At 62.0% G+C, this 24427-nt stretch overlaps 3 protein-coding genes across 7 annotated transcripts; 2 read left to right on the top strand and 1 right to left on the bottom strand.

The window, feature by feature from the left end:
* Positions 1-125: 125 nt before the first annotated feature.
* Positions 126-9504, top strand: ANGPT4 (angiopoietin 4). The gene is made up of 9 exons (XM_048322062.1): positions 126-697; positions 4903-5058; positions 5284-5405; positions 5716-5948; positions 6436-6551; positions 6982-7083; positions 7162-7328; positions 8122-8252; positions 8339-9504. The coding sequence occupies exons 1-9, from the start codon at positions 380-382 to the stop codon at positions 8497-8499; spliced, it is 1506 nt and encodes a 501-aa protein (XP_048178019.1). The 5' UTR covers positions 126-379; the 3' UTR covers positions 8500-9504.
* A 1828-nt stretch (positions 9505-11332) lies between these two features.
* Positions 11333-16225, bottom strand: FAM110A (family with sequence similarity 110 member A). The gene is made up of 2 exons (XM_048322063.1): positions 15461-16225; positions 11333-13148 (listed from the first exon to the last, which is right to left on the bottom strand). Exon 2 carries the CDS (start codon positions 13077-13079, stop codon positions 12078-12080), a length of 1002 nt encoding a protein of 333 aa, XP_048178020.1. The 5' UTR covers positions 13080-13148; positions 15461-16225; the 3' UTR covers positions 11333-12077.
* A 4620-nt stretch (positions 16226-20845) lies between these two features.
* On the top strand, positions 20846-23789 carry SLC52A3 (solute carrier family 52 member 3). 5 transcript variants are annotated; one of them, XM_048322278.1, is made up of 4 exons: positions 20846-20934; positions 21821-22891; positions 23133-23256; positions 23376-23789. In XM_048322278.1, exons 2-4 carry the CDS (start codon positions 21864-21866, stop codon positions 23586-23588), a joined length of 1365 nt encoding a protein of 454 aa, XP_048178235.1. In that variant the 5' UTR covers positions 20846-20934; positions 21821-21863; the 3' UTR covers positions 23589-23789. The 5 variants fall into 5 exon arrangements, with proteins under 5 accessions (XP_048178235.1, XP_048178232.1, XP_048178234.1 ...); XM_048322275.1 differs by lacking the exon at positions 20846-20934 and adding an exon at positions 20941-21084; XM_048322277.1 differs by lacking the exon at positions 20846-20934 and adding an exon at positions 20941-21242.
* The last annotated feature ends 638 nt before the right edge of the window (positions 23790-24427 follow it).

Here is a 24427-nt window from a genome sequence, read left to right as displayed (position 1 = left end):
GAGTTGTGCAGAGAACGGCCGGGGGAGGGACGGGGCTGCGTGTGCGAGTGTGTGTGAGTGTGTGTGAGACATTTATAGATCACGTGTGAAACTTGATCTCCCCGCAGTGGACTCAGAGGAAAGAAAAAAGATAGAAGTATTGTTTTTAAACAGATTTTTTCCTTTGTTTTTCTTTTTTTTTTTTTTTTTCCCTCCTCTCTCCCCCTGCGAGGGCTGGCGATAAAAGGCCGGGGCGGCCAGCGCCGGCTCAGAGGGAGGAAATGCCGAAATCGCCGCGCTTGGACGCGGCGGCGAGCGCCCACTGACCCATCCCTGCACGGAGCAAGCTGCCGGCGCATCCCCCGCCGTGGCATCCCGGTCCCGCGGGGACCCCCGCGCCATGCGGGCGCTCAGCCTCGGCCTCGTGGCCCTGACCTGTGCCACGACGGCTCTGTGCGCTGCCGGAGCCCAGCGCCGGGCGCTGGAGGGCGGCGGCCGCCGGCGCTACCACCGCGTGCAGCACGGCCGCTGCAGCTACACCTTCGTGCTGCCCGAGGCCGACCCGCTGCCCTGCCCGGCCGCCCCCGCTCCTGTCCCCGGCCCAGCCAGCGTGCTGCTCCAGCGGGACTCGCCGGCCGGCACCGCCGGGCACGGGGCTGCCCAGCGCTTGCGGCACCTCGAGAGAATCCTGGAGAACAGCACCCAGTGGCTGCTGAAGGTAGGGTGTGGGGTGTGGGGTGTGTGGGGTGTGTAGGGTGTGTGGGGTGTGGGGGGTGTGTGTGTGTGTGGGGACAGGCAGCGGGGGGCTGTGGCCAGGGATCTGTGTCCAGCACCCACGCATGCAGCATCCCTGTGGTACAGCTGTGGGCACTGGGGTCTGTGCCCACCTGAGCATCCAGGTCAGCTTTTCCCTGCAGGGGTGCAGCTGGCATCAGGCACTGTCTGTATGGAGGGGATGTGTGCTGAGGGTTCTGCAGGTGCTGCAGCTCATGGGTGCTGCAGATCACTCACCCAGATCACTTCCCACTGAGGCTGTATTCCCTGCCCATCATTGCCATAGGGCTCCTCGTGGTCCTGGCTGTGTTAGCCATGCCAAGCATCCCTTGGGGATCAGCATTCCAGGTTCTGGGCGAGGATACTGGGAAGGGGTTTGGCCAGTGGCAGGGCGAGGGTCCCGAGGGCAGGGGCCACCAAAATCTCTCCAGCTTCATCGTTTTCACTCTTACAGGCTCTGGAATAGCTCCCAGCACTTGGTGAGACTGTGTGTGGGACCCATGGCTCCTGGGTGGCCTGTGGGTGGTGCAGGGTGGGGGCAGTGGGGTGCCACACCAGTGGGGCTGTGTACCCACACGGTTGCCACCCCCAGCCCCCCACTGGCTCGCCCCGTCCCCAATGCCTGAGGCAGGAAGCAGCATTTCCTTCCTGGAGCCCCCACCAGCTGACTGCAGCTGCCTTCGTCAGACCCAGGAATAGCTCGTCCCAGGGGACACATCCCTGGGGGGCCGTGCCAGGAACACTGGGTACCTGTGCTGATAAGAGGGGAAGCAGCTTGTCCCCAGCTGTCACTGACCCAGCAGAGCTACATGCATGTCCTGTGGTGTCTCGCCAGGCTGCAATGGGACCTGTGTGCCTGTGCACTCCCATTTCCTGGGTGATGTCCCTGTGCCGAGCCCCCACAGCCCTCAGGGATTGGGAGGGGGCCAACACACTGAGTGGGGGTCCTGGGGATGGTCTGTGCCAGCCACACTGCTTGGGTAGCCACCCTGGCTGTGGGGGACAGTGCAGGCAGCAGGGACGTGCAGGACGTTGTTCCTTGTCCCCTCAGCCATCCTAGAGAACAAATTCCTCAGGAGCTGGGAAAACGCTGAACTGTGGCTCTGCTGGAAGCCAGCCCAGGGTGTTGCAGAAGGGTCAGCAGGGCCAATGACAACCTGGCTGGTGGCACTGAATCTCCATCACTGTGGACCTGCTGGGTGCACACCATCCTGAGGTCCCTGTGCCCTCAGCTCTCTGCCTTGGTGTCCCTGTGCTCTGGTGTCTTTGTGCCCTGTGTGCCCAGGCCAGCTCTGAGCTTCCCTCGGGATGAGGGCAGCCTTTGTACAGCCAAGCAAGGCAGGGGACTGGGGTCCCACCACGGGTGCACATGGCCCTGTCCAGAGCACTCAGCCACAGGCAAAGTGGGACTGCACATCTGGACAGCTGTGGGCACCAATGCCCCTCACCACAGGCACAAGGAGCACAAGGCAGTGAAGCACTGAGCAGCCAGTACCCCATCCCCATCCCCATCCCCATCCTGTTCTATCCATCCATCCCATCACAACAATCCCACCCCATCCCGTCCCATCCCGCCCCATCCTGCAGCATGGCTCTCTCCTTTCAGAGGCAGCTTGAAGCTATGATTTTTGCTGTTGTTCCTCAGCTTCCCAAATTTCAGCAGAGCTGCCCAAGAACGCTTGTTTTGGTCAGACTCCAGCCCTGAACAAACAAGCGAGGGCTCAAATGAGGCATTGGGTTCAGGGACAGGTCGTAAACAATGTTGCATCCCCGTCTGCTCTGCCCTGGCATGGGGAGCCCTAGAGCATGCTAAGAAATTGGGAGATCTCCTGGTACCCAACAGGGCTCCCCAGGCCCCCTCAGGCATCTCCAGCACCAGCTTCCTCCAGGACCCCCACCCACGGCACTGGGGAGCTAGTCCACTCAGCACCCCTTGCTTGGGACATGGCAAGGACCCAGCACACAAGGACACTTTGGCTGCTCCTGTCTCAGGAGGAATTAATTTCAGTTCAAACACAAACATTTGATTGTGCCGCTGGGTCTAGGGGGGGACATGGGGTTGGAGGAGATCTTCAGTGGCAGTTTGGCAGCTCTGAGGTGCCTGAGGCACAGGGGCTGGTGCTGCTCACCCTGGGATGGGTGCAGGGGTGTGGGTTTTCCACCCATGTGTAGCTCAAGGATCCCCCGGCCAGTGCTTGTGGAATGTTTAGAAATGCCAGGCCAGGATAGGAACTGGGACAGGGGAGGGATGTGGCTGCAAGAAGGCAGTACAGGATGATCCAGGTGTGGGCAATGGGATCCCAGCATGGGGACAGCAAGTGGCTGAGTTTCCTCCTGCTCCATGGTGATGTTTTGGGGTGACCAAAACTGCACCACAGCTTTCCCACCAGCTCTGCACTTACAGTGGAGAAATGAGTCTCTGAGCTCAGGAGAGCCCAGCTCACATCAGCACCCATGAGATGAAGGAGGGGGGATCAAGGATTCCCTGTCCTTGGCACAGCCTGTCCCACTTGTGTCCCCTATGCCACCCATGGCTGGGGACACTGTGCCCCTCTCCAGCTCCCAGGGAGCTGCTGGAGCCAGGATCCAGGGCTCCGTCTCCAGAGCTCTCAGCCTTCCTCGTGCCAGCCTGACCTTTTCCGTGGGTATGTTCTGCCCTCGGCTCACAGATATGTTTATTTAAAAAAAAAAAGCGAAAAGCAAGACTGAGAGGGGGAAAAGGCCTCCCCAAGCCCTGTGAAGCAACAAGATTAACGACGTGGTTAAAGGGAAACTCTCCAGCAATCCCTCAGCTCGGGGAAATGTTTTCCAGACATGGCTCTCCGACCTCTCCCCACTTCCTCCCTGAGAGCATGTTCCTGCGAGGGAAAATCCCCAGGGAAGGGGGTGCAGGCAATGCTGGCTGGGATGGTCAGCCCTGGGACCTTCCCACCCCGAGACCCTCCTGCCCCACATGGGTGCTGACAGTGGGGTGATGGTTTTGCCATTGCCTGATGCCAGGGAGGAGGGAACAGTGGGATTTCATCATGCCAAACAAGTGCAGAGCCCTGTGCCCTGGCCCGCTGCCGGCCCCACTCCCACACTGAGTATCCCAATGCTGCTGCCTGCCATGGTGCTGAACACCCTGGTACTGCTGCCCATCATGATCATCAAACAAATATCCCAGCACTGCTGCCCGCCCGACACAGTGCCGAGCATCCCAGCACCACGGCATTCCCACCATGGTGCAGAACATCCCGTCACCACTGCCTGCTTTCCACACCGCCTAGAGAGCAGCATCCCAGCCCTGCTGGTTCTGGTCCACAACCCCGCAAGATGCAGGGGGATGTGGGGCTCTGCCTGCAGCACTGGGGAGCTCAGGCAGGGAGTGGGATCTGGGCATTGCAGGACAGCAGGATCTGTGGGGTGCAGGGAGCTGGGCAGCCCCCGTCCCTCCTGCTCTCAGGGGCTGCTTTCCCAGCGTGGGCGGCAGCGCGGCCCCTTCCGCTCCCCGTGGCCCCCGCCGAGGGACCGTGCCCCCACCGAGGCCATCACCCTGGGGAGGGGCTGAATGGGAACCTCATGGCAGGGCTGCCAGAAATAGCAAAGCCTTTGGGAAAGGCGGCTCCCCCGCGGGCTGGGAAAGCGGAAGCGTCATCTCAGCTGTGTCCGAGCTGTGGCGGCAGCCAGCTCCTTCCCAGCCCCGAGTACTTCCACATGGTGGGGCAGCACCGGGTGCCGGACACCCACCTTCCCTGGCTGATGGTGTCCCCTCACCCTCCATATCCTCAGCCCTGCGAAACCAGTGGTTGGGGGCTGGCAGCTGATGCTGATGTCAGTGCTGATGCCAATGCCAATGCCAGCCACTCGCTGCCTGGCTGCTCGGCACCCAGCTCACCAGCACACCTGGGCATACAGAAGCCCGTGCCAGGCCCCAGCTAGTACTACAGCCCAGGAAACTTGGCAGCCGGTGCCTGAGGAGCCTCCCCTGCAGCAGCTCATCTCGCTCTGTCCTCTGATAAGATTCCAAGGGCCCTGAGGTGGGTCGAGCTATGCAGAGACACAGGGCTGTGCCTGGAGGCTGTGCCCAGTGGTGCCAGGCTCAGCTGGGATGCTGAGACACCAGAGAGGTGCCCAAATGACCCACTGCATCCCCACTTCCCTGCACAGCTGGAGAGCTACATCCAGAGCAGCATGAAGCCGGAGATGGCGGAGCTGCGGCAGACGGCAGCGCAGAACCAGACCGCCACCATGCTGGAGATCGGCAGCTCCCTCCTCAACCGCAGCGCCGAGCAGAGCCGCAAGCTCACTGATGTGGAGGCCCAGGTATGGCCCGTGGCCTGTGTGTCCCAACATCCCCACCACCCTGAGACCGTGATGGATGGCATGATTTGTCTGCAGATAAAAGCAATTCCCTGAGCTGACACAGGGTTTAATGCCCAGTGGCAGAGGTACCAGGGCTGTGTGCCAGAGACCGGCCAGCCCGGTGACACCAGGGGTGTGTATGGCTCTGGCTGCTGATGCCAACACTCCCCTCTGCTCCCGAGGCAGGTGCTGAATCAGACGTGGCGCATCGAGATGCAGCTCCAGGAGAATTCCCTGTCCACCACCAAGCTGGAGAAGCAGCTGCTGCTGCAGACCAACGAGATCCACAAGCTGCAGAACAGAAACAAGTAGGGGCTGGGGCAGCTCAGGGACCCCCACAGCCCTTGGACCCCCCAAGGAGGCCGGTCTCTCCCACCTCACACTGCGCTTTGAGGGGGCTTGAACCCCTCCAGGTGCTGGCTGGGGTCCCTGCATAACCCCAGCAGGGTTTCTTGGGCTTTGAGTTCCCCTGGCTGGCCACATCCCAGGTGTAAGGGTACAATTCAGGGGGTGCAGCAGGGGATGGGGACAGCAGTGGGTCCCTGCAGACACGCTGGGACACCGCAGCTGCAGCTGGCTCCACTCTGCCACCCCATCACCACTGCATCCCACTCCCAGCATCCTGGAGGTGCGGGTGCTGGAGATGGAGACGAAGCAGCAGGCGGAGCTGGCGGGGGCCCACTTGGAGAAGGAGAAGCTGCAGCGGCTGCTGAGCCGGCAGAGTGGCACCATCGAGGAGATGGAAAGGACGCTGCTGGCTGCCAGTGCCAACACCAGCCTGCTCCAGCGCCAGCAGCTCCAGCTCCTCCAGTCTGTCCAGAGCCTGGTGCACCTCGTCTCCCAGGGCAGAGGTGAGCGGTGTGTGCGGGCAGAGTGGGGGCAGTGGGAAACCTCCTCATCCTTCCAGGAGGGTGTCAGGGTGCCCCTGTGGTCTGCTCAGCTTGAGTGACTTCACCTCAAAAATCACAGAATCGTTCAATCATAGAATGGTTTGGGTTGGAAGGGATCTTAAAGCTCATCTCTTTCCAACACCCTGCCATGGGCAGGAACACCTTCCACTAGAAAATGATCCACTCATTGCAACCAAGGAGCAGCTTGGAGCCCCAGGGAGTGGGTCCACAGCCTGATACCATTCCCAGCCATGGCAAACCCCTGGGTCTAGGCTGGCAGCAGCCCCAGTGGCACAGCTGCCTTGCCCAGCCCTCCGGAGATGGCGCAGAAGGAAAAAAATAATCTGTGAGAACAAAGGCATCCAAAGAGAGAGGGAAGAGCAGCAAAACCAGGCAGGGCTGCAGGGTCATCAGGGTTTCTGCCTTCTCACTGTCCTCTCTGCCACAGCCGTATCACCTGGCCAGGAGCAGCAATTCCAGGACTGTGCCGAGGTGCGCCGGGCGGGCATACGCACCAGTGGCATCTACACCCTGCACATTGCCAACCTCAGCGAGCCCAAAAAGGTGAGCACAGTCCAGAGAAGGCTTCCCTGCAGCAGCCCAGAGTGTTGCCCACCCAGTGCACACCAGCCCCACACCAGATCCCTGTTGCCTGGCACATCCCAGAGCAGTTTCTCCACCCCATCCAGCCTTGGGGGCTGCACAGGGGCGAAGACAGCATCCATGGGGTGAAAGCACGGCCTTCCAAATGAGGGTATAAAACTGATTTTAAAGGCACCCTGACCTATGAGCACCAGACTCCAGCCCCTGCCCACAGCCATGGAGGGAGGAGAGACCTCCCCCCAACCAGGCACTGGGCACGGTACACCCTCACCAGCCCCTCAGCCAGCCCCAGTACCCATAGAGCACCCGCGCTGAGCTGCCCAGCCTGGCAGGGATGCACCTGGCCGCCCACTCCAAGGCACCCCCAGCCTGTCCCTCACTCCCCTTGCAGGTGTACTGTGACATGGAGACGGATCGAGGGGGCTGGACCATCATCCAGATTCGTGCCAACGGCAGCCTCAGCTTCCAGAGGAGCTGGAGGGAGTACAAGCAGGTGTGTGCCTGACCAGGGAGGGGGACACCCTGGGGGCACCCCAGGCACCTTGAAGTCACCCACCCTGCTGCTCCACAGGGCTTCGGGGACGTGGCAGGGGAATACTGGCTGGGGAACGAGGCCGTGCACCTGCTGACAAGCCGGGTGCCCTACGCCCTGAGAGTCGAGCTGCAGGACTGGGAGGGCAGCCAGGTGTATGCCCACTACAGGAAATTCCAGCTGGGGAGTGAGCGGCAGTTTTACAGGTAGGAGAGAGGCACTGTGGGGATGGCCACCCAGCACTCCCCATCTCTGACTGTCCCCAGGCCCTGTGGGCAGCAGTGGCCAGGGGCAAGGGCTGGATGTGTGCCCCAGGGAGGTGCAGGATCACCATAGGCTTTGCTGAGTTGTCCTGATATAGTTATGATGCCAGGTGCCGGGCACGTTGCTGGGACACTTTCATCTCTCCCTGGGCTCCTGAGAAGTAGATTTTTAATGTATAAAATCACATCAAGGCAGTGGGATTTGCCATCCCAGTGGGAGTTCCTATCCCAGGCAGCAACCTGGGCACTCGCACTGGGTCTCGTTGTTTGGGCAAGGGAGGTGATGCAGCTGTGGCCACCAGACATTCCCAGGGGTATTGGGCATCCCCAGGCTGTGCACGTCTAGGGAGGGATGCTGCACTCCTGATGCCCAGCTTGCCATGACCATGTGCTCCTGGCCATGGGCAGGAGAGTGGACAGCAGCTGGGGGACTTCACTGGTGGGCTGGAGGTGGAACCAGACCCCAGACATCCCCTGCACCATCCATCCCATGCATGCACTGAGCTGACCCCCAGCAAGAGGACGGGAGGAGACTCGGGGGGTCCTCTCTGCCCCAGCATAGCACAACCTCCACCCTTGGGGACCAAGGACAGGAGGCCAAGCTGGAACCGCAGGATCTCTGCCCGCATCCCTCTGTGCTGTGTTCAGCTCCTGGCAGCCCCTGAGCAGTGCTGAGGGCTCTGTGACCTGCCCCGGCAGCCAGCAGTGACAGTGGCTGTGCTCCTGCTGGGCACAGGCTGTCGCTGCAGGACTACAGTGGCACGGCTGGGCAGCAGAGCGGCCTGGCACTGCAGGGCACCCAATTCAGCACCCGTGACGCTGACAACGACAACTGTCTCTGCAAGTGCGCCCAGATGCTCTCGGGAGGTGAGTGGAGCAGGGGGACACCCCCACATAGCACCCGTGGGTGCCAGCCTGCGATGCCACCCTCCCGCCCTGTTCCCTTCCCACAGGATGGTGGTTTGATGCCTGTGGCCTCTCCAACCTGAATGGCATCTACTACCCAGCCCGGAACAACATCCGCAAGCTCAATGGCATCCGCTGGCACCACTTCCAGGGGCCCAGCTACTCCCTAAAGGGCACCCGCATGATGATCCGACCCACCAGCTTCTAACGTGCCTGTGGCCAGTGCCAGCGCTGAGGGAGAAGTCCAGGACGAGGGATGGTTAGAGGCAGCTAAGATGCCCCAGCTGCTGCAGGGAACTTTTGCCATGAGTTATATTTTTCACTCTTGTTTATCCCATTTTCCAGAAGCCTGCAGTGTCACCACAGCCATGCTGGAGGGGAACCGTGGGCAGGGGTGAAGGGCACTGCAGGAGCTGGAGCTGCAGGAGCTGGAGGGGAACAAAGCCAAACCTGCCAAAGTGGGCTCAGCATATGGAAACCCCCTGATCCTGCCTCAGCTTCTCTCTCTGAATTTCTGCTGGGCCTCAGGGTTTTGTCTTGGGGACAGGGTCCAAGACCCCCCCAGTGATGGGGCTCTGAAAATCGCTGGGACCATGTGCATTCAGAGGGGCCCCAGAAATGATGGGGGCTTTGCCTTTTCACTGGTTTTGGATATTGTAAATCCCCCACCATCCTGTTCTCCTGCAGGATTAGAGGGGCTGGGGTGGGACAGGAATCCTCATGAGCATGGGGGGGCTGGTGGCATCCCTCCTTCCCCTTTTGTCCAGACACAGCCATGCAGAGGGCCACAGGCTGTCCCCTTCAAAGCATGGCCTGAGCCACTGTCCTCATGTATGGCAGGACAGGCACTGCTCCTCACGGGATGGAGCTGGGTTTCTCCAGCCCTCAGAGAGGACGGGAACAGCAGGGGATGTCCTTGGGGACCCTCATGGGGACCAGTCCTGGGATGGTCAGTGGCCCATTTCTGGACGGCGCTTGCTGGGAGCAGACACTGTGCTGGCAGGGGCTGGCAGGGCCCCAGGATGGGCAGGAGGGGGCTGGGGGGTCGTGGGTGGGGAGGGGGCTGTGGGTTAAAGGGGCCAGGAGGCGGGAGGTGGTGGGTGCTGGCACCGACACCGGCTGTGCACGCAGCAGCGGGGGGGCTCCTGCTGCCTGCCCTCATCACTGTCCCGAGGCATCCGCTAATTAACACTGATTAAAGCACGTGACGTTGTTGGCGCTTCCAGAAGATGCTCATCAGTGGGGAATAATTAAAAAATGGAAAACACAGGGGGCGGCGCTGCCGGTTTTCCTTCTGTCCTGGCTGCCTGCCTGCACCTCCTGCCTGCACAAGGGGCACCCATGGGGAATCTCAGCACAGAGGGTGAGGGTGATGGACATTTCCCCGGCTGTCCGTCCTCTCTGGAAATAACTGATGGGCTCAGCTGCACTCCCCATGAAACCGGAGCCACCGGGAAGCAGCTGCCAGGGAAAGCGATAGGGAGCACGGCGCTGTCCTGCTGTCCCCAGTGGGGACAGGCGATGGGGGCGAGGGCATTCCGGGGGGGAACACGCACATCTGAACACGTCTGTGCCAGGGTTTCATGCTGGCAGTCCCATGGGCAGGGGTCAGATGGAGACTTCTGCCTCAGGAACACGGCTGCTGTCTGTGCATCTGTGTGTGCACATCGAAACACTGCTCACAAACACGTGAGGGCATGGACACACAGACACACACATCCTGCATGCACAGGATCATGCATGCACGTATGAGCACCCAGGGCTTTGGATGGCCATGTCAGGTCCCATTCATGCAGGACATGGGACACCAGAGCCACACCAAGGACTGGCAGCACCTCAGGGACATGTGGCTGCTCAGCCACTGCCTGGCTGGGGACTGGTGGGGGCCCTCCCCTTCTCCTTAGCCATAGAAGCAAATTTAGACCAAGTCCTGGGACACACCATGCTGAGGAATCCGGCAGCACAGCCGGTCCCAGCCACGAGCAAGGATCTGGTTCCCTCAGAGATTTCCCCAAGGGCAAAGCCTGTTCCCAAACGAGTGCCTCGGGTCCCTGTCACCCTCTGGTTTCCGGGGTATTTTCCTTGGGAGGGCACCCAGTGCCCCATGTGCCATCATTAAGGATCCCCTGGGTGTGTGTGTCCTCCCCAGAGCACTTCCTCAGCCTGAGTCACAGCCAGATACCATCCCCATGTCCTGTGACCATGTCCTGTCACCACGTCCTGACACCACATCCTGCCCTCCACATTCCCAGCAGCTGGACCTAACAATACCCCAGCAGGAGTCGGATCCTGCACCCCAGGCAGGGGATCTGGGTGGACACACAACAGCTCAGGAATCAAGCTGGAGTGGTAAATTCTTCTTTATGAGAGCTTTTCTGGGGACCCCAAGTGCTGGATGGAAGCCCTGGTCAAGGGGCCCCTGGTGCTGCCTTGGCCAGCAGCTGCCTAAGGGGGCTGGCACTGAAGGGAGGCAGCAGCAAGCCCAGGGTCCAGGTAGGGTCCCCTATGTGCATCCGCTTGCTGGTGGCTTTGATGTCACCTTCCCCCGCAGACACGTGCCTGCATGGGACGCATCCGGAGCACGGGGACCACAGGGCACAGGTGGCACCTGAGGTGCCAGGAGGGCTGCGGTGCCATGCGAGGCTGCCCTGGGAGAACACACGGGGCTTTTCATCTTCAAAGCGCTCCCTGCGCCGACTTTGATCCCAGCCCACCTGGGAGGTCTCTGCTATTGCTGCTCCCATCTCCCAGTTCTTGAAGGGCTGGGACCTGGCCAAGCTTTGCCAGAGTGAGGGAAGGAGGCAGGGGAGGGTGCATGGCACAGAGGGAAATCCCAACAGCTGGGGCTCTGCCGGGACCTGCCAGACCCAACCGCCGCCCTGCCGTGCCCGCTGGGCCCCGCGCTGGCACACGGCAGCACGGAACCCATGATTCCCTTCCAGCACCCATCGGCTCAGCACCCACAGCCCTGCAGAGCTATGGCACCCCAAGGGTCCCTGTCCCATCCCGACCTCCACCGCCTCAAGAGACAACACATAGCCTCCAAAACACAGGTGTTTAATAAAACCAGTTGCATTATCATTATTATTATTTACAGATCAGACATTAGAAAAAAGAGTAGAAAACAGGAACTGTTGTCTTCATAAATACCGGGCCCAGCATGGTGGGAGCTTTGTGCCCACTGGCAGCTGGGGGGGAGGAACGCAGGCACCCGCAGACACTCACACAGCCCTGGGCAGCTTGAAGTAGGGGGTCAGGTTTCCCCCTCACCCCTCAAAGCACCAGGCTTTTCTTCAGCAATGAGCTGGGACCACCAGGATGTGACCACCACCCCAGGCAGTGGGACCCTCTCAGTGGAGACTGCAAGGGGGCAGCTCCTTCCTCGGTGCAGTGTCCCTGTTCCATGCAGGGGGAACCAGCCCCTTGCACCCCACCCATGGGTGCTGGTGAGGAGCAGGACAGGCAGGAGCTGCCAGCAGTGCAGGCAGGGCAGCCACACATGAGGCCCCGTGGGTGTTGGGGACCAGCCACACACCCAGGGACACGTGTCCTCTGCCTTCCCACGGGCTTGCAGGGACCTGGCTCTCCAGTGCTGGCACAGGGCTCTGACAATGGATCCCTGGTGACCACATCGGGCCGGTGATGCTGCAGCACAGCAGGGCTGAGTTCAAGGGTCCTGTCACCCCCAAGAGGTCCCTGCTCCTCCCAGGGCACAGCCTGTGCTCTGTCCCCATCCAGCATTGCCCACTTATGAGCAACCCATCCCCGGTGCCCACCGTGGCACTGCTACACATCAGAGACCTGCTGGGGCTCCCTGGCCTGGCGTAGCCCGTAGAGCCACTTGATGACACGGGCGTTGCGCTCGATGATGGAGATGCCGTAGGGCACGCGCTCGGCCGGCCGCCCCTCCGGCGTGGCAGCGCTGGGTGGCGAGTGGCCACCCTCCGAGCTGGCCGTGCTCACGCTGTGGAACTTGAGGGACACGATGTCGGAGCTGGCGCGGGCGAAGCGCTCAGCCCCCATGTCCTGCATCTCCTCGGGGTCAAGGCCACAGTAGTTGAAGAAGCGCTCCAGGTCGGCGGTGGCCCGCGAGAGCCGGTCGCTCAGGTCCGACTTGGAGCGGTGCAGCAGCGGCTGCCGGCGGGCGCTCTCGGGTCGGGCGGGTGAGCTCCGGGACGGGGTCACAGGCAGCCCACCTGGGATGGGGGATGCAGGCACCGGTGTCACTGGGCTCCGCGGAGCTCCACAGGGACGGACGTCCACTCTCCGCACGGCCACACTGCCGGGGGGCTTGGTGGTGGCCGGGCTCTCCGGTAGCTTGACAGCCCCCTCCACCGCCGGCGCTTCCGCCCGCCACCTGCACTCCCTGCCCAGCGGGCTCTCCGCCTTAGGGAAGGGGCTGTCACAGAGGTTGATGAGGTTGTTGAGGATCTCCAGGTCAAGGGAGGTCTTCGGGCTGGCAGCATCGGCGCGACGCGGCCCCGGGGGTGCCCTGCGGCTGGGGGTGAGAACAGCCCGGCGCACCCCGGGGGTGAAGAGGGGCTGCTTGAGCAGCAGTGGCTTCACCGGCTCCTGCTTGGTGCTGGCGACCCTCTGGCTCTTCACGTACTTGGCCTTGTCGGCCTCCAGCCTCTCCACTGCGCTGGGCTTCCCGGCCCCCGGCTCGGCGTGCCGACGGAAATACGCGGGCCCTTTGCGGAGGATGCGGACGGGCATGGCCGAGGTGAAAGGCGCCGTCACCGTCACCCCCTTCATGGTGTCACCGGCTTGCAGCGCCTCGACGGGCATCCTCTGTGCCGGCACAGGGACACGGGGTGGGCGGCCGCCACGGGCAGCGAGGGGCTCAGGTGCCGCCGGCTGCGAAGAGGGGCCGGAGTGAGAGCGGGGCCGGAGTGAGAGCGGCGGCGATGCTGCCCTTGCCCGCGCCCCGGCCCCACGGCAGACAAAGACAACCCGGGCTGTGCACTGGCTGCGCCGCCGGCTCCGGGCTGCCTATTTGAAGGCGGTCACCACGCCTCCGCCGCCACCGCCGAGCCTCCCCGACACTCCTCCGGCCAATCCGCGCCGCACGCCTGCTTCAAACCGCACCGGGGCCAATGGCGCCGGCGGGGAGGGCGCCCCGGTCGCGGGCGAGGGGCACCCTGGGGAGCGAGGGGGGCGGAGAGAGCCAAGCACCCCTCACTGATGCTCTGCACAGGTCGCAGGTGCCGGAGGAGCATCGCCCGCATCAAGGGGTACATTGCATGTGCCCATCGTCCGTGCTCAGGAGTGCACTGCCCACATCCGGGGGTGCATTTCCTTCACTCAGGCGTGCATCACCCACTCCCAGGGAAGCACTGATTTCTCCCAGGGGTGTCTCATCTACATCCTTGCATCACCCGTGCCCAGGGGTGCATTGCCTGCTCCCAGGGGTGCATTCCCCATGCCCAGGGTTCCATCACCCACCACCCTGCCGGGCTGGTGGATTCGGTGCTCCACTCCCTCTGCTGTTCCCTCAGTTCTCAGCCCTCTCGCAAGCTCCGGGGCTGCACCCAGGCTCCCTGTTCCCATCCTGGAGCTCCTTGGAAAGTACGTGAAGTTCACGGGGGTTTGTTTCCACTCGTGATTCCCCAGCCGCGGTGTGCTCGGAGCAGCGTGGGGCCCTGTGCACCCCGTGTCCTTGGGTCCCTGCCAACCCCAACAAGCGCAGCCGCCACAACGGCCACGCAGAGACATCAGCCCGCCCACAGCGAAAAGGGCGGGGAGGGCACCCAAAGCAGCCCTGCACCCTTCTGCAGTCCCCTGACCAGGGGTGGGCACACCCAGAGTGGCCCCAATATCCAGAGGGGCTCGGCAATGGCAGGGCACACAGAGGAATATGTGGGTCAGACCCTTTTCCCCACCCCTTTCCCAAGCTGCTCTGAGATTCCCCCTGAGGGTCCCGATTTGGGGCACTGATGAGCCCTGAGGATGTGACAGCAAGCCCCAGCACTCACCCGGTGCAGTGGTGGGCAGGACGGGGGCCGGTGTGCTGTGGCCTCACTCGCTTCCATGGCAGCCCCGAGCAGGCGGCTGCCACCGTCACCCGCTCACCTGCCTGCACAAACTTCCTGGGAGCAGCCCAGCGCCTGTCCCAGCACTGACCGCCGGCGGCAGGAGCCAGCCCTGGCACCCACAGCCCCGCCGAGCCATGGCTGAGCCACAGCTGAACCATGTCTGCACCCCCTGCCAGCCCACGGGTGCCAACGTGTCAGCCCCAGCACCCCCAGAATCCGGACCCCAGCAGGGTCCCTGCACAGCACACGGTGCATCCCCCTGACACGCTGTGACAGACGAGTGGCCCGGGGGAGGCTGGCTGTCCCTGTCCCCGTCCTCGTCCCCTGCCTGGGGCGACATGCTGCCTCCTGACCTGGAAAATGTCTGCAGGGGGGCGGCCAGGCGTGGCGACAGCTGAGAATGGTCCCAGGACCGGCACAAATCCTCCTGCCTCCTCCCCGGGCAGCTCTTTGCACCCCTTTGCCCGACCCCTCGGGTCCAGTGCTGCCCAGCCCCTGCGCCAATGGCCAGCTTCACTGTCCTTGTACCTGTGCCCAGCACAGGGAGGGCTCCCCGACTCAGCACAGGGGTGCAAAAGTGCCCCCCAGGCAAGGCAAAGCGGGAAAATGTCCCCATGTCAGGCACTGGAGCTCAGCCTTGTACCAGATGCTCAGCCAAGCCACGGCTGTCGAAGTGCAGGGACAAGGACACGGGACCCCTGGAACAGTCGCCTGTGGCCAGCTTGGGGTCCCCTCCCCAGCATGGACAGCCCGGCCGGTTACAACCTGCTGCTCCACATTCCTGCGGTGCTGAGCCGCTGCCCTGGCACGGCCACACCGAGCTTGGCTGCATCGAGCCAAGCCGAGCCGAGCGGAGCCGCCCTCCGAACAGCTCCAGAAACACGGCAACATAATCCCATGCCCCAAACCCAGTCGGAGCGCGGGGATCTGAGCTCTGGGCATTGCCCAGTGTGGCCCCAGCTGCTCTCCCTCCTGGAGTGGGCAGTCCAGCCACGTTCACATGGCACACCAGGTCACCTCCTCCCTGGAGAAGTTGCTCCAGAGGTACACGGTTATGACCCCTTCACCGGCTCACCCAGCCCCATTCTGCTGGCACTGGACCAGCAGGGGACCAGCACCACCTCTGCCACCCACCTGGATCAGCCCTGCGGCGTGGGAGCCTCCTCGACACGGATCAGCTGCCACGCTTCTTCTCCCTGCTCTCTTTCCGAGGGTGTCCCGATGGTGTCCTGATGTCCCCACGCCTCCTGCTCCCCAGCCACGTCCTCCCCGTCTCCCCCCGTGCCGGCGGCTGGAGGGTGCTGGAGCGGTTCTGCATGCGGCGGCTGCCGCTGAGTCAGCGCCGGGCGAGGACGCCCTCCGAGGCAACTCAGCGCTCACATGGGATCGAAACCACGGGGCATTCCTCCATGCCAGGCTGCGTCACACAGCGTGACGGTGCCCGGTGACGTCCCAGGTGCCGGTTCAGCCCGCGGTGCCGGCTGAGCAACCTGGATGCGTACACGGCCCGAGGTGCTCGCACGGACAAAGCCAAAACGCTTCTGGATGTCACTGCTCGCTGTGGGCAGATGGTCCTGGTGCTGGGTTAGGGCTTCAGGGATGCAGGGGAAATTCCCAGCATTCCTGTGGGCACCTAGATTCCCTTATATCACTGGTGTGGCCAGTCGGCAGGGCCTGCTCTGATTTGGAAATCTCACCTTGTTTCCTCATGCACCCGGCAGCAACAAACTCCAAAATGTAGGGAAATAAATGGGATAGTAGGAAGGGAGGTGACAGACTGGAACAGGGTCACCAAGCCTGCAGCCACCTGAACCTGCTGGCCTGAACCCAGCTCCAGGGTGGCTCCTGCTCCACGCTAAAGGCATCTTCGTTCGGCTCTGCACGGAAGGAATGAGTGTTTGGCTTGTTCCATTGTTGGGGTTTTAGTTTAGTCTTAGTTTTTTTCCTGTTAAAGGAATTTTCTCCCATATGCATGTTGCTAGGGGACAAATAGCTGTACTTAAGAAAGACAAAAAGGGGAGTGGGGCGGGCCTGGCTACTCCTTTGTCTACACCTGGGTGTGGGGTCAGTTCGCTCTGAGCGTCCGGAGAGAGAAGCTGCAGAGAAAGGAGCTGCTGCTTCTTTCTTTTTGGCCGTTCTTTCTTCCTGCTGGAAACAACGCCGGGACCCCAAAAGCCGCTTTCCCTGCCCTGCTGGAGACCGGGCTGTGGCTGTCCTGCCCCGCTGCTGCTTCGAGCTTTCGCTACGCTGTAGCCCTGCTCGCCCTGCCTGCCTGGGCCTCCGTGGGGTTCTCCCATCTGGATACATCTCGCCTGCCACCCGGGATTTGCGTCCGTCCCTGCCGTTCCAGCCTGCCGTTTCAGCCTGCTGTTCCTGAGAGCCCGGGATCGGCTGCCCAGCGGTTTGTGAAGCCTTTGTTCCATCCCTTCCCGGGATCCCAGGGCACCAGAGCCGCGGGTTTCCCGAGCTCGCCCCGGAGCGCCCCCTGCAGCCGCGGGGGAACCATCGCACCTGCCCTGCTCACCGGGAGCCGCCAGCGCCCCTGCCGGCTGCGAGCGGAACTGCACCCGAGGGGAAAGGGCCTGACAGCCGAGAAGGCTGGGACTGGGTTTGTGATTGCTGTTACTGCCAGAGTTGTTGTTGTTTTGTTTGACTGGTTATATACATATATATATATAGTAAAGAACTGTTATTCCTATTTCCCACATCTTCGCCTAAAGGCTCTTGATTTCAAAATATAATAACTTGGAGGGAAAAGGGGTTATATCTGCCACTTCAAGGGGGGCCTCTGCCTTCCTTAGCAGACACCTGTCTTTCAAAACCGAGACATCCATGGCGCTCAGTTACAGTCCTGCATTTTTCAAACGGCTCCTGGAGCAAGAAAGACAAGGAGCTGGTGGAGGGAGAAGGGCCAAGAGAAGCACACAGTCTGGGAGCCAGAGGGCTGCCCTAAGCCCAGATTCACACAATGGGCTGAGCTGGAAAATCCCAGTTGGTAGGCGAGGGCTGCGTCCCCCCACAGGTGCCGAGGCCGTGCGGGTGCAGGCAGGAGGCTGCAGGAGCTGCTCGGGCACGTCTGGCCCGTTGGAGCAGGGCGTTGGATCCAGGCAGCGCCCCAAGCCTCGCCCTCCCCGGGAGCATCCCAGGACATGCTCTGGGACGGCGCCTTCTGCAGGAATGCTCCCCCAGCACCCGGTGCATCATCTCCACCGCTGCTCCAGGGACACGTGGACGGTGTTTGTGAACAGAGGGACAATCGGGCACTGGCAGTGCCTTTGCTCTCACCTCCTCCAGACACTCCCTCGTGCCAGGGACCTCCTGGTTGCTGATGCATGAAAACTAGGCAAGATAACATAGTATGAGGCCCACAGAGCAGGTATTTGTTTATTCGAGGCTGGGAGTGAGGGGGACAACTCCACCACAAACTCACTCGTCCATTCTTCGCACAGTACCAGCTTTTATACTTTTTTTTACTTAATGTGCACATTATACTTTCTTAACCTTCATATTGCAACATATTTTCTAATCACAGGATTATGTCAGCCCTTGTAGCACACGCGCGGTTCCTGAACGAGGTGGCCGTCAGCCTCCTGGTGGTCGTTTTTGATGAAGGCTCATAAGTCTTCCTCGGGCTTGAAGTTTTCACCCCTCTTCCCTGCGCATGCTCTATAACATTGTCTGCTCAAATAGCCAGTGGTTAGCTTTTTGCAGTCAGCTTGTTCTGCTAATTTGCTGACTACTAAAAAGCGCTTCATTTAAATACCCTGTTACAAAGTAACTCCTTCTTTCTGCATAGCTACAGGTTTTTGCATAGCTCAAGCATTATCTTGTTGCCTCGGCATCAATGCTAAATGAAGGTGCCAACGAGAAAAAAACACACTGAGAGGCAAATTCCCCTCCTGGAAGTGCTGGGTGCAGGCAGCTACGTGTGCCTGGCAACACCTGCCAAGCCGCGGGACCGGGACTCAGCAGTGTGGGCACCCCCACGCAGAGAAGTCCCCAGCCCTTTCATGTTGGGTGTTAATTCCTGGTGTTTTATTCCAGCTCGTTGCCGTGCCCTGACCCAGGACAAGCCACCACCTCCTCCTGCCTCAGTTTCCCCAGCGAGAGCTCTACAGAGCCGCTCTAGAAGGAACATGGGGACGGAACGGGGAGGCACCTGCTGCACCCAGCATCACCCCACTCCCTGTGGGCAGAGGGAATGAAGCTGCCTGCACTCGGATCTTCACACTCGGTCTCTGCTCAGGGATCCAGGAGCCAGGGAGGTGACAGATGGGGACAGGCCGGGCACGAGGCCTTTGTCTGGCCGGTGGTGGCGGCAGCACAGACCCACAGATGGCGGCTGCCGTGGGGCCGTGGCCGCAGCCCATGGCCAGGCGAACACTGGGCCCTGGGGATCCAGCCCTTTTGTTGGGGTCTCACCTCCGGCAGCGGCCCCTTCCCGACTGCCCCCCACCAGCCTTTCAACTTTCAACTTGACCTGCTCCTTTCACATGGAAATGGAATGCAAATGGGGCTGGGGCTGCCAGGGTCCAGGCTGAGACCCGCCAGCCGGTCCCCAAGTCTGGGGGTCATAGCCTCTCAAATAAGGTGGCCAGTAGTCCCTGGAGTGAGGGGGTCGCTTTGTCCCCCAGCAATGGAGCAGCAGCCACCCTCTGCCCAGGCAGACCATCCTCACTGCTCACACATAGAAGAAGATATGAGGGGATGGGTCTCGCCAGGGCTGAGTTCAAGGACAGACCCCTGCTCTTCTGAGCTGCCACTCCTTCCATGCCTTCCTGCCACCCTGTCACCTCTACAGCATGGGCAGTGTGCCCACCCTGGGGATCCCTGCTGCACCCCCCGGCCTGCACTGGCTGCAGTTGGGATGGGGCCCCCAGCCCTGGCTGGATGAGGATGGGGCTTCCTGGAGGGATGGTCATCACAGCCCAGCGAAGTCCCGCAGGCAGGGACCACTCGGCTACCAAATGTTGCCATCTGCCTCCGGGGCCTGCGCTTGCATCTGCTGGGGGTGCGGAGGGGCGAGGGGCCGGGGGGCCGGGAGCTCAGCTGGGGGGCAGGCAGGGGGCGGAGAAGGCACAGGCAGGGCAGGCAGCGCGCGTCGGGTGGATTTGGGTGAGTAGCGTGAAGGGGCAGCACGGGGGTCCCACACCCAGCACCCCCTCAAACTGCCTCTGCCCCATAGCCACTCGCCCCCGGGAAGGGTCTCACTGCCGGCTGAGCTGCCTCTTTGTGCCGACAAATTAAACACAGGACAGTTGCCGTCCCCTCCCTGTCCCCATTGCCATGGACACACAATGACCTCAGCTGCCCCGGGCTCACTCTAAGCCCCCTGCCCCTGGTTTCCCCCCAGCAGCTTGGACCTGTTCCCCACCTTCCAGGTCTCCTGGGGTCCTGTACTGGTTTGACTGGGGCAGAGGTAATTTTGCCCATAGGAGCCAGCGTGGGTCTGTTTTGGAGTTGTGCTGAAAGCAGTGCTAACCCAGGAGTGTTTGATCGTGGCTGAGCCATGCTCACAGAGCCCCAAGGACTTTTCTGCTGCCCCACCAGCGAGTGAGAGTGCTGGGGGTGAATAGAAATTGGGAGGGGACGTGGATGGGACAGCTCTGCCCCTCCCCCCCCTCCCCCCGCAATATCCTGGACTGCAGGACTTCCTTGCTTTTTCTATTAAACTGACTTTATCTCAATCCGTCAGTTTTGTCCCTTTTACCATTTTATCTTTTCCCATTTTCGCCCCCATCCCACGGTGTGTGTGAGTGACCAGCTGCGGGGGGCTGAGCTGCCTGCTGGGGTTAAATCACAGCAGTACCTCAAAGTGTGACCATCCCCCGCCACGGTCACCCAGCGTCCCTGCAGCCCCAGGGACAAGGGACACTCTTGTCCCCACTGCACCCAACGGTCCTGGCTGCCGCGGGTGCTCCCACAGGCGCAGGACAGGGTGGAGGGGCAGGCTGTATCCCCCGAGGGACAGGGACGAGCACTGCAGGCAGGTAGGACAGGGAAGCAGACGGGAGAAGGCAGCCCAGCCCCAGGTTTTGCAGGGCTGCAGCCCGCTCTCCCAGCGACACCCGGTGGGTGCTGGGGGAAGAGCTGCCATGAGGCATCCTGGGGCGGGGGTCCTGGAATTGGGGGGGGGGGAGGGGGGGTTGCTGTTGGGGGTGACCTGGGGTCTGTCTCCTCAGCCGTGTCACCTCCCGACCGGTGCAAGTGGCTCATCCGCTGGCTCACGGCTTGGTCCCCGCAGTGTCCCAAGGTGGGACAGCTGCCACATTCGGAGGTTCCCCAGCGCCCCGTGCCAACCCATTGACCCCGCAGAGATCTTGATGGGGACAGGAACCGCCACCGGGTCACACTTGCACCTGCAAGAAGAGTCTGTGATAGGTGGGACGCAGTTCAGGCGGGGACAAGGACAAAGTCCAGGACACCGCCAAGAATAATAACCCCCCTGAGCTGGGGACTCTGCCAGCTGGGACCAAAGACGAGGAGCAGAGCAGGGCTAGGCTATCACCCGTACGCATCCGGAGGTGGTGACGTGCCCGCCTCACGTCACTGCTGCGGCAGCCAGGAGTGGCTCCCGCCCGCGTGGTGCTGCCTGTCCCCAAAGCGCAGTGAGTTCCCCTTGGGAGATTGCCGAGGGACCGGTCAGACCGGAGCCCGTTTCCTTCCTGGTTCCTGTTCCAGCCCCGATGCCTCCCCGCGGGGCCGGGGCCGGGACCATCAGCGGGTTGTTGCGCCCGCCAGGCTCAGCCCCGTGAGACGTGAGTTTCCTCTGGCGGCCTCAACGCCCCAGGAGAGGACTGGAGACGGCTCCGCGGGGTTGCGGGGACACGGAACGTAGGGACGTCAGAGTTCTTCCCAGGGGCGGGATGAGAGTGGGCAAGGGAGGTGTCTGGATCCCAGCTGACTCAGCTGACTGGTACGAGCCGAGGCTGGGCTGCAGGATGGGCTGCTGGAGCCTGTCTCCCGCGGCCACCGGGGCGTGTCGGGATCGCGCGGGTCCTGGCTGGGAAGAGACGGGCGCTGCGTCGTCCTGCCCTGCGGATGCAGTGGGAGGTACGAGGCGTCCATTCCCAGCAGAGCAGCTGCCCAGGACACTCAGCCCCCAGGTGAGAGCCCTCTTCCCCCTGCACCCGGCTGTGCCGAGCCCTTCCAGGCTGCACCGAGCTGCAACGTGAGTTGGCACAGGTTCAATGCCCTCCTGGGTACCGCACTTGCTGCTCCCAAGCCCCAGCCCTCCGGGATGAGACTAGGTGGAGCTCATCAGGATCCACACCCAGGGCAGGAGGGCACCCTGTCATCACTTGAAGGGGGCAGAGGGGTCCGCAGGGCTTGCAGAGGGCAAAGTGGGGCTGGGCTGGGCTGTGGGCCCCACACCCCCACAGAACGTAGGAGGGAAGCTGTTCTACCAATGCAGGCAGTGGTCATGGGAGGACAGGGCCAGGATCTGGAAGGGTCAGATCTCACCTCACCACTCATCAAAGTCTCTCCCCACAGCACAGCAGCGTCACTCCCAGGCCCAGGCACCCAGCCCTGAGCCATGGCACTTCTCACCCACCTTCTGGCCTGTGCCTTTGGCATGGGCTCCTGGGTGGCCATCAATGGGCTGTGGGTGGAGTTGCCACTGCTGGTGACGGTGCTGCCAGAGCAGTGGTACCTGCCCTCGTACATCACCATCATCATCCAGATGGCCAACGTGGGACCACTCTTCGTCACCCTCATGAATCGCTTTCGGCCTGGCTTGCTGAAGGAGGTGGCTGTTATCTATGCAATTGTGTCCGTGGGTGTCATGGCCTGCTTGCTCCTGGCTTTCCTCTGGAACCACACGTCCCTCATTTCTGGGACGTCCCACAGCATCCCCTTCCTAGTCCTTACCTTCTTCCTGGCCCTGGTGGACTGCACCTCCTCTGTCACCTTCCTGCCCTTCATGATGCAGCTGCAGCCCCAGTACACATCCACCTTCTTCATAGGCGAAGGGCTCAGTGGGCTGATCCCTGCTCTCATTGCCCTGGGCCAGGGCTCTGGTATCTCCAGCTGCACCAATGTCAGCTACGAGGTCAACATCACCACTGGCAATGAGACCGTGGAGAGCACCATTTTCCATCTGGAGTCACGCTACCTCCCACCCAAGTTCTCCACCCTCATCTTTTTCCTGCTCATGACTGCAATGATGCTGACCTGCTTGCTGGCCTTCTTCTTCCTCACCCGGCAGCCCAAGGTGTGGGAGCTCTCTAAGCAGCACCTCTTTTCCAGCAACATCGTGCTGAACTCATTTGACCAGGTCCTTCACGAGGGACCTGACTTGCAGCTGAGCAGAGGCTGCTCATGCTCAAAGGATCTCAAGGGACCTGGGGACATCCTGCCGCAGAAGTTCTCCTACTCCTTAACCAAGCTCACCCTCATCTACCTCCTCATCGCCTGGGTGAGTGCCCTGACGAACGGGGTCCTGCCATCTGTGCAGTCCTACTCCTGCCTGCCCTATGGACACACCACCTATCACCTGGCAGCCACGCTCAGCTCCATGGCCAACCCCTTCGCCTGCATCGTGGCTATGCTCCTGCCCAGCAGGTGGGTTGTAGGGTCCTGGGGGTTGCAGCAGGGTGCACACCAGGGGCTTCTGCCGTTAAGAATGGCCCCTACTTTGCAAGAGTTGGGGGTGGGAGGGGTCTGTGGGGTGCCCGTGCCCTGGCAGCACAGACACCCCAGGAAAGGAGGATGGAGACAGCAAGGAGCCGGAATGTGCTGCGTGCCTGTGCTGTTCACCAGGGACAGGTAGTGTTCTCCAGTGACACTTGCATGTCTCTTGCAGGTCCCTGACCCTGATGGGCATCCTCACCATGGCAGGGACAGGCTTTGGTGCCTACAACATGGCCATCGCGGTGATGAGTCCCTGCCCACTCCTCCAGCAGTCCCAGTGGGGCGATGCCATCATCGTAAGTTATGGTGTCCCTCTCACTCAGGGAGGTCTTTGACACCACACCTGGACCTGACCTCACCTGTCCCCTCAGTGGAGATCCCCCAGCCCTGACCTCTCTCTCATCTGTGCCACCAGATCCTCTCCTGGGTGCTGTTCACTGGGACGCTCTCCTACGTGAAGGCGATGGCCGGGGTGATCCTGCGGAGCCGCAGCCACAGCGCGCTGGTGTGGTACGGGGTGCTGGAGCAGCTGGGCTCCCTCCTTGGGGCGCTGCTCATGTTCCCCCTTGTCAATGTCTACAGCCTTTTCAAATCTGCTGACTACTGCAGCCTGCAGTGCCCAGAATGAGTGGGGTGGGCACCCCAAGACCGCTGCTCTTGCCAGCATGAACTCCCAAAATCAGCGAGGCTGGCTGGCCTGGAAGCAGCAGTGGGACCAGGATGGTCTGGGACCAGCTCCCTGATGGGCTCTGCCAGGGAGCAGCATCTTCAGGGATTTGTCCCACAGGGTGTTCCCGTCATGTGAAAGCAATAGAAGGTGTTTTACTCAGCTCTCTGCCTCCCTGCTTCCCGCACCTTCCATGCGCCAGTGCCCCCCACCTGGGTACCTCTCAACTGGGGCCATGTCCTATCCCTTCCCCTGGGGGATCTGGCACCGTTTGGCATCGTGCCCTAAAGCCCCCCTGGGCTCTGTGGGTGGGCACAGCCCCAGCTGCACCCGGCAGCACCGGTGGTGTTCCTGGCCCTGTGCTGTGGCAGCTGCCCCCAGACAGGGGGTTTGCAGCCAGCTGGGGGGAGTGGGGACAAAGGCGGCCGTGGGGAGGGGGATGGTGGGCGACACGGGACATTCACAAGGCCCCCAATAGCAGCTGGGGAAACTGAGGCACAGTGGGACTGGAGGGACATGCGTGATATTTGCCACCCTCTGCTGTGGTCCCATCTGTGCTTTCTGCTCCCTCCCCACAGCCGTGTGCCCCCTGCACCCCATCTCAGCCCTGCTGCACCCTGAGACGGGCAGAGCTGGGGAGGGACCACAGCAGAGCCCCGCACCAGAGCAGCGTGGGCACAATGCCCACGGCAGGGGTGCCACAGCACCGGTGCCAGGGCTGGGCCACCTGGTACCCAACTGTGCCCTAGCCATGCCAGCCAGGGCGGGGGCCAAGTGGGCACTGGGGCATGGCAAGCACG

This window comes from Corvus hawaiiensis, chromosome 17, assembly GCF_020740725.1.
Source record: "Corvus hawaiiensis isolate bCorHaw1 chromosome 17, bCorHaw1.pri.cur, whole genome shotgun sequence".
Lineage (NCBI taxonomy): Eukaryota > Metazoa > Chordata > Aves > Passeriformes > Corvidae > Corvus > Corvus hawaiiensis.
Note: the sequence above shows the minus strand (reverse complement) of the source record. Positions and strands in the feature narration are given on the sequence as shown.

Excerpts from the sequence above, each read along its gene's own strand:
- FAM110A (XM_048322063.1), bottom strand. The coding sequence starts at position 13,079 with ATGCCCGTCGAGGCGCTGCAAGCCGGTGACACCATGAAGGGGGTGACG.
- ANGPT4 (XM_048322062.1), top strand. The coding sequence starts at position 380 with ATGCGGGCGCTCAGCCTCGGCCTCGTGGCCCTGACCTGTGCCACGACG. Across the intron at positions 5,059-5,283 it reads TCACTGATGTGGAGGCCCAG|GTGCTGAATCAGACGTGGCG; the intron begins GTATGGCCCGTG and ends CTCCCGAGGCAG. Across the intron at positions 5,406-5,715 it reads AAGCTGCAGAACAGAAACAA|CATCCTGGAGGTGCGGGTGC; the intron begins GTAGGGGCTGGG and ends TCCCACTCCCAG.
- SLC52A3 (XM_048322278.1), top strand. The coding sequence starts at position 21,864 with ATGGCACTTCTCACCCACCTTCTGGCCTGTGCCTTTGGCATGGGCTCC. Across the intron at positions 22,892-23,132 it reads GCTATGCTCCTGCCCAGCAG|GTCCCTGACCCTGATGGGCA; the intron begins GTGGGTTGTAGG and ends TGTCTCTTGCAG. Across the intron at positions 23,257-23,375 it reads AGTGGGGCGATGCCATCATC|ATCCTCTCCTGGGTGCTGTT; the intron begins GTAAGTTATGGT and ends CTGTGCCACCAG.